Source organism: Platalea leucorodia, assembly GCF_965183815.1.
Source record: "Platalea leucorodia genome assembly, chromosome: 1".
NCBI lineage: Eukaryota > Metazoa > Chordata > Aves > Pelecaniformes > Threskiornithidae > Platalea > Platalea leucorodia.
Genome location: NC_138823.1, coordinates 18,317,616 through 18,330,678, shown reverse-complemented (window position 1 = coordinate 18,330,678; position 13,063 = coordinate 18,317,616). Strand labels below are relative to the sequence as shown.

Genomic DNA, 13,063 nt, shown 5'->3' with positions numbered 1-13,063 from the left:
CAGAACTGACCTGAATACTGAGCCCTGGGAAACACCACTCGAGACCAGTCACCAACTGGATTTGACTCCATTCACCATGATTCTCTGGGCTCGGCCAGTTTTTTACCCAGCAAAGAGTGCACTTATCCAAGCCGTGAGCAGACAGTTTCTCCAGGAGAACGCTGTGGGAAACGGTGTCAAAGGCCTTACTAAAGTCCAGGTACACAACATCCATCAAGCGGGTCACCTTGCCATAGAAGGAGATCAGATTGGTCAAGCAGGACCTTCCCTTCATGAACCCATGCTGACTGGGCCTGATTATTGGGGCTTTATTCTGCTTCCCATCTCCGTCTCCCAGCTCAGCAGGCTGAATACCCTGAGAATGACCAGTCCGACTATTAAAGACTGAGGCAAAGAAGGCATTAAGTACCTCAGCCTTCTCCTCATCCTTTGTGGTGATGTTTCCCTCTGCATCCAATAAAGGACGGAGATTCTCCTTGGCCCTCCTTTTGCTGCTGATATATTTGCAAAAACAATTTTTGTTATCTTTAACTGCAGTGGCCAGTTTAAGTTCTAGCTGGGCCTTCGCCTTTATAATCTTTTCCCTGCATAACGTCACAACATCCTTGTAGTCCTCCTGAGTTGCCTGCCTCTTCTTCCAAAGATGGTAAACTCTCTGGGGTTGTTTAGTTTGGAGAAGAGGAGGCTGAGGGGAGACCTTATTGCTCCCTACAACTACCTGAAAGGAGGTTGGAGTAAGGTGGGGGTTGGTCTCTTCTCCCAAGTAACAAGCAACAGGACAAGAGGAAACGGCCTCAAGCTGCGCCAGGGGAAGTTAAGGTTGGATATTTGGAAAAACTTCTTCATCGAAAGGGTAGTCAGGCATTGGAACAGGCTGTCCAGGGAAGTGGTTGAGTCTCCATCCCTGAAGGTATTTAAAAGACTGGTAGACATGGTGCTTGAAGACATGGTTTAGTGGTGGACTTGGCAGTGCTAAGTTAATGGTTGGACTTGATGATCTTAAGGGTCTTTTCCAACCTTAACGATTCTATGATTCTCTGATTCTATGATTCTCTTTTTTTTTCCTGAGCCCCAGCCAAAGCTCTCTCTTCAGCCGGGCCGGTCTTCTCCCCCGCCTGCTTGTCTTTCAGCACATGGGGACAGCCTGCTCCTGTGCCTTTAAGACTTCCTTCTTGAATAACATCCAGCCTTCCTGGACTCCTTTGCCCTTCAGGGCTGCCTCCCAAGGGACTCTCTCAACCAGACTCCTAGACAATCCAAAGTCTGCCCTTCTAAAGTTCAGGGTAGTGGTTTTGCTGACCCCCTTCCTTACTTCTCCAAGAATTGAAACTATCATTTCATGGTTGCTGAGCCCAAGACTGCCTCTGACCGCCACATCACCCACCAGGCCTTCTCTGTTCGTAAACAGCAGGTCCAGTGGGGCACCTCCCCTGGTTGGCTCGCTTACCAGCGGCGTCAGGAAGTTATCTCCCACACACTCCAGGAACCTCCTAGATTGTTTCCTCTCTTCTGTGTTGTATTTCCAGCAGATATCTGGTAAATTGAAGTCCCCTGTGAGAACAAGGGCTAGTGATCGTGAGACTTCAGCCAACCACTTGTAGAATGTTTCATCTGTTTCCTCATCTTGGTTGGGTGGTCTATAAAACACTCCCACCAGGATATCTGCTTTGTTGGCCTTCCCCCGATCTTTACCCATAAGCACTCGACCTTATCATTACCTTCATTGAGCTCCAGACAATCAAAACACTCTCTAACATAGAGAGATGCCCCACCACATCTCCTTCCTTGCCTATACCTTCTGAAGAGCTTTTAGCCATCCGTTGTGGCACTCCAGTCAGGGAAGTTATCCCACCATGTTTCCATGATGGCGACTATGTCAAATTTTTCCTGCTGCGCAATGGCTTCCAGCTCCTCCTGTTTATTGACCATTGGTGTAAATGCACTTCAGTTGGGCTACTGATCTCTTCTCCAACACAGGCATGCCACCCCTAGGCTCATCCCTAGCAAGCCTGATTTTATCCCCTTTCCCCTTCGAACCCAGTTTAAAACTCTCTCAATGAGGCCTGCTAACTCCTGAGCTAGAATCCTTTTCCCCCTTTGAGACAAGTGAACCCCATCTGTCGCCAGCAGGCCTGGTGCCATGTAAACTGTCCCATGAACATGTTTGGCTTTTATAAGGCAGAAGAAACTAAATATACAGTTAACCCAATGAATTCTCTTTTAAATTTCCATTTAAACAGCAAAAGATTAGTATGGCGTTACAGGCAACGCTTTTTTGGTCCAGTTCCCTGTTCTTGGAAATGTAGCAATTTTCAGGTTGTTCTGGTTTTTATGTACTTCTTGGATCATGATAAATGAACTTTACTAAATATTCAGTTTTAAATGAACTTTTGAATAATTTCATATTTTAAATTTGTGGGTGTTTTTTCCCTCACAGTGGTGCAGATTATTTTTAGCATCTGCCAGTATTAGAAAATCCTGTTGAAATACTGTTTCTTAAAAATACATTTGTTTGTAAGTTCTACTAGGTAGAAAAATTTTGGTACAGAGGTATGACAATTAAATGATTACCTGCTATTCATTTTAAGACAGAAAACTGATGGTTTACATTAGAAAGGAAAAAGAAAGTTTCTTAGAGTGTATTATTTTATAATGAAAGAATTTACCTTGACAAGCTGGGACTGGAACATCCCATGAGTAATAACCATATGGAGACTTCCTGCATACAGCAGTACTTTTCCCAATGAGCCGAAAACCTCGATCACAAGCCCAGCGAACCATACTGTTGAGCTGTCCACCTGTCTGACTGACAATGAAACCGTGTGGAGGGGACTCTGGAGTACTACAGTAGAGAGCTTTAAACATAAATATTGAATAAATAAAATATGCATTTAGAACCCAGATGACAATTCTTGACAAATTCTTGTTGAATTCAGTGGACATCTGATAACAAGCTGAGAAAACATCACTAAAAGTTGTTGCATTTTGTATCCTGATCATGCATGCATCAAGCAATTTCACTAAGTATAAAGGTGAAAGAATAGGTCTTTATAAGGGCTTCAGTTTTTAGTAGCCTCAAAGGAAATATAGTGATACCTCACTGTTATAACTACCTTTTTTTCACCATGTTTTTTTTTAAACAAAGTGAGCTATAGGATTTTAGTTCATGATGAAATTTATTGCTATTATATTAGTTTCAGTAGTATACTTTTTTTTTTTTTAAGAAGGAAACGTAAAGGGCATACTGCACGTAATTATTTTCAAATTATCTTTTCCTTCTGGTCTTAAATAAGTTATTTCTTTCAAGTTCTGTGATACAATGAACTGAAGTGAACTAGTAAATCTAAAATAAACTTCACTTACATTTATGAGTGTCACCATAAATCCTTGGCAAAACCACTGAATCTGCTTTTTTTTGGTGATTTATTTAGAACACAAAAAGTCCTACAGAAGTCTTATTTAGATACTATGAAAAAAAAATTCAGAAATCTTTATGAGAGCAAAAAGATCTTTAAGAGGTATAGTTGTTATAATCTGAAAGGATTTATGTACTTTAAGTCTCTCTGACATTAAAGATTGCTTACTTATTATACTGTCATTATGTTTGTATTTCTTTTAACTCCCTCATTCACTAAGTCCATGAGTACAAAGTCACTTGGTTTTGGCTACTTTGCCAAAGGATTGGACCAGAAGGGACTCACAGCCTGGTAGCCAGTTTAAAATAAATGTTGTTTGTTTAAGAATTTAACTTGGTCTCTGATCATTTTGGTTCAAGTACGAGCCAAGACAGGTTAGCCAAGATGACCATTTTCCCATTTTGTCAGAAAGAAAATTAAGTTGGAAGTTTGTTTCCAAGTGTTTCCTTCATGCTTTGAAGAAATGTTGGTAACTTGGTATCCGTTTTCTCAGGCAAATAGAAAAGTGCTGCCTCAGTCGCTCTTTAAGCCTTTCCATTTCCCATGACTTACTTCATGTCAATGAAGTTTTTTTTTCCTTTGCCATACTCTCAGGCAAAGGCTTCCTGTGATCAGGATGGAATCATGTGGCTGTTTGTTTACTCTTTATCAAAGCAAACAGCAGAATGAGAAGTACTGCCATATCTTTCAGAGCATGTATTATGAAAATATTTTCTTCCTTACACTAAATTGCTCCTGCCTTATACTCTTGGAAGAACAAGAGATAGAGACACCTCTACTTCTTTAGTGTATAGGAAAATATACTGGTATTTTCTGAGTGATACAAATCAGTAAATATTTCCTGTCTACCTCTCAATAGTTCTCTCACTGTCAGTAGGGAGAGAGTTCTAAGAACTTTCTCTTCTTTCTTTTTTAACAGATCCAACAGGTACTACAGCTAATGAAAATAGGTACCATATAATATTTTTCGTCTAGCCAACAGTGAATTTTATCTAGATATACAGAAACCATTTTACCTCTGAGAAAACTGTCCTCTCCTAAAAGGAAAGATGACACTGATACTGTTTTACAGAGTGTTGTGAGCCTAATTATTTTTCTGCAATAGTAAATTAGCCAAAAATTGAGTGAGGAAAAACAAAACAACACATCAGAAAGAAGAATTTTTCATATTTTTTCTGTATTGTTTTATCCACTTTATAAAGTGAAATTGTTTTATCCCAATAACTTCTCTAGTATCTACAGATACTATCGCCAGTACTTTTCATTCTGTGTATTTCATGTCTTTGGTCATGATAAAAAAATCAAATATAGATTTTGTGCAATTGCTGTAAATTGCAACCGATCTGCTTCAGCTTGATTAATGAATACTATTATCCTGTAAAGATGTTTATTATATGTTAATTCTATAAAAGCTATTATATAAAAATCAATCTTTGTTAAGTATCATCTTCAGGCACTATTCATAAATACATTCATTTGAATTAATAACACACACAGTGTTGGCTTTTTTGACATACTAATTGATCTCTTCTAATACAGTTTGTTGCTTCTGTTGAACCTTAAATGAAAGAGTTCAATCCTTCAGGTTCTTACATTTTTCCACCTTATAGCCGCTCACTCCTGTCTTGTTTCCACCTCTTCCTCTGTCCCACCAAAAGTGTTGATGAATTACATAAAGATCCATTATGAAGAACAGAGACACATGAAGGCAAATAAATGATGGGAGGGAGAAAGGGGAAGCTGCTTCTTTCATCTTTAGTATTGGCTTATGCCATTTTAAAGTTCTGTGAAATATTTGCTTAAATCTCTACAAAGCACATGTGTTTCATATATCCTACTTAGGGTGCACAGGATTTTTTCTTCCTCACAAGATCACTATCATCAGGTTCATATATAAAACAGATTCAATTTTCATTCAATCTCGGCAATTAATGTTACAAAATATATCTTACATTACCCTTTTCACATAAATAAATATGCTCCATATTGAAATTTTATACACATTAAAGAAAGTCTGATTTACATACCTATATATCTTATCCTGAAACCTTTTTTATTGGTGCCATGATCTGCTGACCACCGGAGAAATACTTCATGGCCATTGCTGGTTATATTTAGAGAAGATGAATAGTCCCCACTGAGAGAAATGAGCAATGGACTATGACTATTTGGTCCTTGATACAAGGAAGGAAAAAGAAAAAAGCAAAAAGGAGTTACAAAGTTTAAAATAACACACAATAAATTGTATGCATACAATTAATATACATTTAAAACATCCTCTAAGCAAATGGTAAATTAATCTGAATTAAAAATGGAAGTTGACATTACATGTTATACACTAGAGAGTACATATGTGTTCAGAAACAAAATTACTTCTAAACATAATTAATGGAATACAATTTTGAAACACAGTAATCCAACAGTTCTTTTTAACACAACAAACCCAAATAATTGCTTATTTATGATTTTTTATACTGACAAATTATAGTATGCATAAACAATAGTGATTACACAGATGCAATGTAAAAATACATATATAGAGAAAAAGTATCATCCAAAGTTGTGCATCCTATAGTTACCATCAAACACCTCAAGTATATCAAATTCCTTTTCTGTCTGGAAGAATTCAAAGAACATGCTGATATTATAACCCTTTTCCACAGTTATGGTCCACGCACACATCTGGAGATTTGGGTAGCTGTCAGGATATCCAGGGCTCAGTATTACTCCTGTTGAATCCAGACGCATTTCATTGGCTGGACAGAGCACTGTGAAACAGAAAGATTGGTAAAAAAATCTTAAGTCCACTATTTCTGCTTTATGTGATTGGCAAGATTTTCCTGAGTTTAAAAGATCTGCATTACTCATTTTATTTCCATAAATACAGAAAGACTGACAACATTTTGGAAACAAAGTCAGTTAGTAGGAAAAAAATCTAAAGTAATGTTTATCTTGAAAATAAGCCCTGCAACCCTCAGAAGTTATCAATTCATGATATTTTTCTTCTTTCATTCCCTAGAAGATAAGATATTCATGTAGGCTTTGCTTAAGTAGTAAATTGTTACATTGTTCAAAAAGTGAACCATAGACTTTTTTTTTTCCCCCTCAGATTACTATTACTGTCAGCAATAATTCCAGGTAAAGTCTTACACTGAAAGCAGAACTTGAAGACACTGTGATTTTTGGTTGTCAGATTCTAAATAAAGAGTAATCAATCCCTCTTAAGATTTGTATAAAACAGCACCTAAATGTTGAGATCCTCAATCAGGCTCCAAGAACATTGATGTACCTACATACAATGTAAGCACTATTCACACATGATGCCTTTGCTCTAGAAAATAAAAGGCACACTTCAGGCTGACATTTTGTTCCTCAGTAGGTCTCTGTAGGACTACTTAGACAAGAAGATGACTTGTGCTAATCCAGTTACCCAGTTTTTAGATTCATAGAAACCTCAGAAAATGCTAGGTTATTGCCTTTACACGCAATAAAAACCACTGGAAATTCTATTTTTCCTTCACCAGACCTAATACAGTCCCATTTCTTTCCTACCCTTTACCAAAAGATTCTACGATTCTCAAAGAAGCAGCAAAGAAAAGGTCTTAAAACCAAATCTTATGACTAGCAGTCAAGACATCGGTGTTATAATCCTGAATGAGCTAGAAAATCTCAGGCTGACTTTGGGCAATTCATCTAATTGTTCCTCCTTTTAAAAACAGGTAGAACAGTTCACCGTATGACAAAAAATTTCTGAGGAAATAAAGACCAAATTAGGAGGAAAAAAAACAGGTGATTTCTGCCCCACTTAAAAGTAAAAATCCAAATGTCACCCTGAGATAGATAGATAGATATATACACACACACACACATATATATATATATTTATTTTAACTCCATATTCCTCATCATCTTTCAGTTCTCTGGTAAGCATAACAGATGTGTAACTGTGTTATACATGTCATGTGCATATTGAATCTACATCTACAAACCAATTCTTTTTTATTAGATCTGTGTATGAGAGATTTTGCATTATACATTCACATTTCTAGTGAACTCTAAAGTTCAGACAGACAGATACTTTCCTCCTTCTAACACAGAGACAGACTATTTCCCTGATGAATAGATGTAAGTCAGCTGAAGAAGAAATTACAAAAATCTGAGGATCTTAATTGCTGACAGCCTTTTTTCCAAATTTCACTCTAGGAAATAAGAAAAAGAACATGCATTACCCTTTTCTCTAAAACATTGCTGGGAGAGGCTAGACCCCACAACATGAGAGTGTTTCCTGCAGGGATAAAAGGAGACACCTGGTGCATCCCTGATGACTTCTTCAGCAGGTATTGCCTACCATACCTTCATCTTACTCTAAAGAATTATTTTTTCTTACCTTCTATGTCATATTCTGAAGTTATTAATCTTCCACTCACAGCTGTGCTGGAAAATACATAGCAGTTCTGGCTATTCTTAATTATCATAGTTTCAGGAGGGATAGAGGATGCTAGCAGGATAAATGCTACTTTGTAAATAAGTTATCACCACTATTTAAAGCAGCTGTTGAAATTGGGCAAAATGGTGTTTAAAAGTATGATGAAGAGTCTTGATTTTGAATTTATCTGGATTCGCGAGGTCTACACAGAATAACAATGTCATTAAATAAAAATATTTTATATTACCATGTTATTGGAACTTTTTTCAAGAACTGGTTTTGTGTCATGATATATGAACACGTGCCTACAGTTTATTCAGAACTGAACACTGCTAAACAGGAGCCTTAAAATCCAGTTTTTATATTCACCAACTACTACTTACATGAAAGTGAGTTAGTACTGAACCATTACAAGTTACACAAGAAAATAATAGGATCTTAGATTTCTCAAGAACATAATATTGGATTATTAAATACAAAAATCAGATTTTTATGGGGAAAAAATCATTGGACTATGAAGAGAGACAGAGAACACAGAAAAGCAGGGAAAGAGAGAGAAAGAGAATAATCATCTTCATAAACAAAACTCTTAAGAATCATGGAATCATAGAATGGTTTGGGTTGGAAGGGACCTTTGAAGACTATCTAGTCCAACCCCCCGATACAAGCAGAGACATGTTTCACTAGATTAGGTTGCTCAAAGCCCCATTCAACCAGACCTTGAAAAAGAGAAAGGAATCTGTCCATGTATTTTAAAATATTCATCTCTCAGTTTCAAAATTAGCATCTAATTGCTATATATAAATAATTCTTTCTCATGTCCTGTGTTTGTCTCAATTAATCAAGAAGAGATTGAATGTAACACCTCCACTCCACATGAGAAAACTCATATGACTAGAATATAGCTGTCAAACTACAGTGCTGGGCCAGCTGTAATACAGACTTTATCTCAAAAAAAATGAAAGAGCTGAGCTTTTTACTTTTATCTCAAGCTTTATATGTACATACATATATATAAACACAAACAGAGAGGGGTGGCAGGAAGGCAGGAAGAGCATCATAGTCATCTGGCTGCACTGGTTTATTTACAGCTAGTTTTGCTGTCTCCATATAATTCTGCTTTGCAAACTGTCCTCAATTTCAGGACCTCCAGGTAAACATCCCTCAGAAATTTTATAGGGAGCTTAAAGACTTATCTCTGTACAATGGATTGCCTTGGGAATCGGGTGGCTAAGTTTTTTTATGACTCTGAGCTAATGTAGATGAGATACAGCTGAGAGTAATCATTCAAGAATTTTCTCAAGGTCCTCTAATTATGATGCAAAGTACAGTTTGAATCTTCTTACTCTGAAGCTTTTGTTTTATCCTGAAAGTAAAAGCTAATTTCAAGGAAAATTAAGGATAAAGTTACATGCTGTGTGTGTGAAATACTCTATTTTAACAAATGAAGATGATAGGCATTGACATAAACTTGTGGAAGTTAGTGGTTATTTTCTGATCTAAAGAAGGAAATCTTCAAGAATTTTAAGAAATGCTCATCCAACTGATACACATCAGAGAAAAATAGAAAAAAAAAAGCAATATAGTTTTATATAGTACTAAAAGTGGTGTAAACTAACTTGTGACAATTAAAATCACCAAATAAAATCTTAAATAGATTCTGCTTCAATATTTTCTCCTAGGGATACCTCATTATTGACTACAATATCTTTACTGCAGTATGTTAGCTTCAAAACTAAAATATTGTTATTTACATCTGTTCAGCAGCACTCTTCAGATTCAATAAATAAATGAATGTTGAATGGGTATTAATTTATTTCAGGTTAAAAACTGAAGCAAAATTCAACCAAAACTCACTTAACACTGCCTAAATTGTCTAACATATGCACAAGGTTAAGGCAACAGAAGTTAACACTGTGAAGTCTAACAATAAACATATGCTCTACGTTGTGAAAATAATTAGTAAACTAATACAAATATGAACCAACAGAAGAGCTGGGTTTATTGCTTGAGAGTGACTCTTAGGTAATGTGTTACAGCCTGTACAATTAAATTATGGCAGCTTATGCATAAACCAGTGTAGTATACTAAAATCATGAAAAACAAATTTTAGGCATATAATTTTGCTGCCTCTAGATTCCACAAAGCCCTCTATTGATCTGGGTTTCAATATTGAAATTTAGCTTACATATTGTTATCGTCAAACTTACACATTATATAAATAAATATGAGAGAAAATTATGTTCCTGCTTATTCTAGGTGGCTAGTTTGAATGGTTATTTTAAATATGTTTTAAGTAATTCCTTTTTTTTTTTTTTTTAATTTTCTGAGTCTAGTAACTCTGAAAATTATGTTAACTTCATTCAGCTTTAGACTGAAATGATAAGAGCACTGATTTAATATTTAGTATTTGACCCAATATTTAGCATTTATATGTGATAGAGAAAAGATCAACTATGGTAACTGAAGTCATCATACCTGTGTTTTTGTCTTGGGTCTTGCAATGAATATAAATATGCCTTCAGCAACATGTGTTGAGAGAATGTCTAAGGATCAGCACATATGTTTCTGTTTGTCCTATCTATTATTACATCATTTTAGCATTTAAAGCAATGCCTGAAGGTTACTGTGGTTTTCCACCTATTAAATGCTATGAGCCTGCCAAGTTAGGATTTTAATTTAAATGGGGATGTTGGAAGCTATTCCTAGACACAATTGTACCTAATTAAATGCATGGATTTTCAGAAATTATCATCAGTGTTAAAGTTCTTATAAAAGTCACAATTCAAGATCACTTTGCATTTTTAAGAACTATACATACTGCTACGAATGATTTTGACTTTTGCATAGTTTTGTGCATAAAACCAAGGGAAAACAGTTTATTCAGCAGCAGTAGTTGACCCTTCCAGTTTTTCAGGAATGCAGGAAAAAGGTGTATTTATAAAACAGTAATTTTTCAGTTCTCAGCTGAAAACTGAGTTGAACACTGTAGTCATAATTAAGTTCTAAAAATTAGCATACTGATGTTTAAATTTGTAACAACTAAATTATGCATCAGTTTGAAACTTCAGAAATTACTAAGAAACAGTGAAATATTAAAGCTTTACTTGTAAAGGTAGTAGATTTGGTCACAATTAATTTATTATTTCCAAATAAATCTTTCATCATGAGTTTTGTATAGATATGCTAATTAATTAAAATTGCTGGGGAAAAATTATGATTGGTAGAAAACGCAGACAGCAGTATTTTTCATTTAATACGAATGTAAATCAATTGTATTTATTATGACTGATTTGGGAAAGTATTTTAGTCTTGCAGTAGATGTTAGAATATTAAGCTCAGGAGTAGATGGATCATAAAGGAATATCACAACAACTAGCAGGATTCAAAATGGCTTTTGTTTACATAAATTATACTTTCATGCATTGTGGTGTTTTTGTTGTTTTTTTTTTTTCTTTTTTCCCCTTAAAATGTTTTTCCTACATGTTTATAACTGTATGTCCTTATTTATCTTTCTGGAAATAAATGGAAGAATTAGTAAGAAAACATAAACATGTGCCCATCGCTGAAACTTTAAAGAGATTACATTTTTTTAAATAAATCATATGCTAAGTTCCTCTCCATTAGCTCCCTAATTGGTTCCATATGAAAGAAAACTCTAGTATTTTCATCAGGAATGATGGAAAAATTCTATTCTAGCATAACACATCAAATGTCAGCTTAATAAAGACTGTTTTAAACTGTGATGTTAGTGGTTGGCAGGACTGTAATCTTGTTTTGACCTTAACCATGAGGTAGTGTTATATTTCTCTATTCACAGTTTTCAATAAAAGGAGGAAGACATGAAGACACAGTGGCATACACACACACACATACAGAAAACCTATTCTTTAGAATACACTGAATAAAAATGGTAGCATTTAAACTTGCACTGAAAAATGATGTTGTGATCTTGTTCACCCAAATCCTTGCTATGTTAATTTAACTTTTTTTTTAATTTTTTTTTTTAATTTTCATACTATTATGTTCTAGATAAAATGAAATAATCTCATTACTTATTAAATTTAGACTCCTTCCAAAAAAAGAATTGTGAAATTATTTTCACAAAGTAAAGCAACAGTCCTTTAAACTCATCAAATTCATTAAAACACTACTAATTATTTTGCATTAATATTTGACACTTATTCACCATAACAGTGATAATATTGCAAATAGCATCAAAATTCTGAAATATTTTCAGTGTGTCATCTTATGAAACAGATAGTGGAGGGCATTTAAGGAATCAGCATTCAGCTGGTCTGGCAGAAGGAAAAGAAAAAGGAGAAAAAACCTTGACAAGTAGGTGGTGCTCCATCCATCTGAAGCCTTTCACCTAGTCGGCATGTCAGAATCTCATTACCAACCAACGTAAAGCCTGGTTGACACTGGTATCTTATTATGTCTCCTGTTTGGAAAAACAAAACAGGACAAAACACAAACAAACAAAAGAAACATTAAACAGCAATTAACTGTGTCTTTTAGCTTTGAAAACATTATTGATTAATGAAGTTTCTTGCTGCCGTATATAATGGGCTAAATGACCTCTGGCATAAACAACTTTGATTAGCCTAAGAAATGTGCTAAATGAGCATTCTGTTGCACACTATGCTGCATCTATCACTGTTTTCCACCACATTATTACCTGGATAGTTTGCTAATTTGTCTGGGTTTGACTGGTGCTGTGTGAACCATGTGTCCACAAACCTTTAAGCAATATAATTTATTGGATAACCATCATGGAACTAAATAAATAGATAAGATCAAGTCAGTAACCCCTACAATCCTGAGGGAAAAAAAAAATAAATAGGAACTGAATTTAGTTGAAGATATCTAAAATTGACATGGTGAGAATAAGGAATTGTCATTTTTTAATTAAGAAATTAAAAATTCATATAGTTTTATGTACCTATAAAAGTAAGAATTTATACATCCTAACAGTTCTTTTTGGTCCAGATTACAGAGCAGAAAAGAAAAAAAAAAAGTCTTTTTTCTTTGTTACCGATATAACTAAACAAATATTGGTATATATTAAAAATAAATTTATTTTTCTTTGCCTTAATGTGAGCAAACCTAGCTGGTCAGACATGTGATGTCTAGTTGTGTAAGTCATATTTCTCTAACGATAGGTGGTTAAGTAATATTATTAACATGTCTTAGAAGGTCAGAATGTCATCCTCTTTTC

General features: G+C 35.1%; 1 protein-coding gene across 1 annotated transcript in view; it reads right to left on the bottom strand.

The window, feature by feature from the left end:
* CSMD3 (CUB and Sushi multiple domains 3) overlaps nt 1–13,063 on the bottom strand; it is a gene marked incomplete at both ends in the record, with an annotated part of 751,074 nt that overhangs the window by 88,575 nt on the left and 649,436 nt on the right. The window contains 4 exons of the mRNA XM_082307341.1: nt 2,667–2,855; nt 5,444–5,590; nt 5,996–6,184; nt 12,173–12,286. Of these exons, the coding sequence (XP_082163467.1) occupies nt 2,667–2,855; nt 5,444–5,590; nt 5,996–6,184; nt 12,173–12,286 (639 nt within the window). The remainder of the gene's footprint in view (nt 1–2,666; nt 2,856–5,443; nt 5,591–5,995; nt 6,185–12,172; nt 12,287–13,063) is intronic.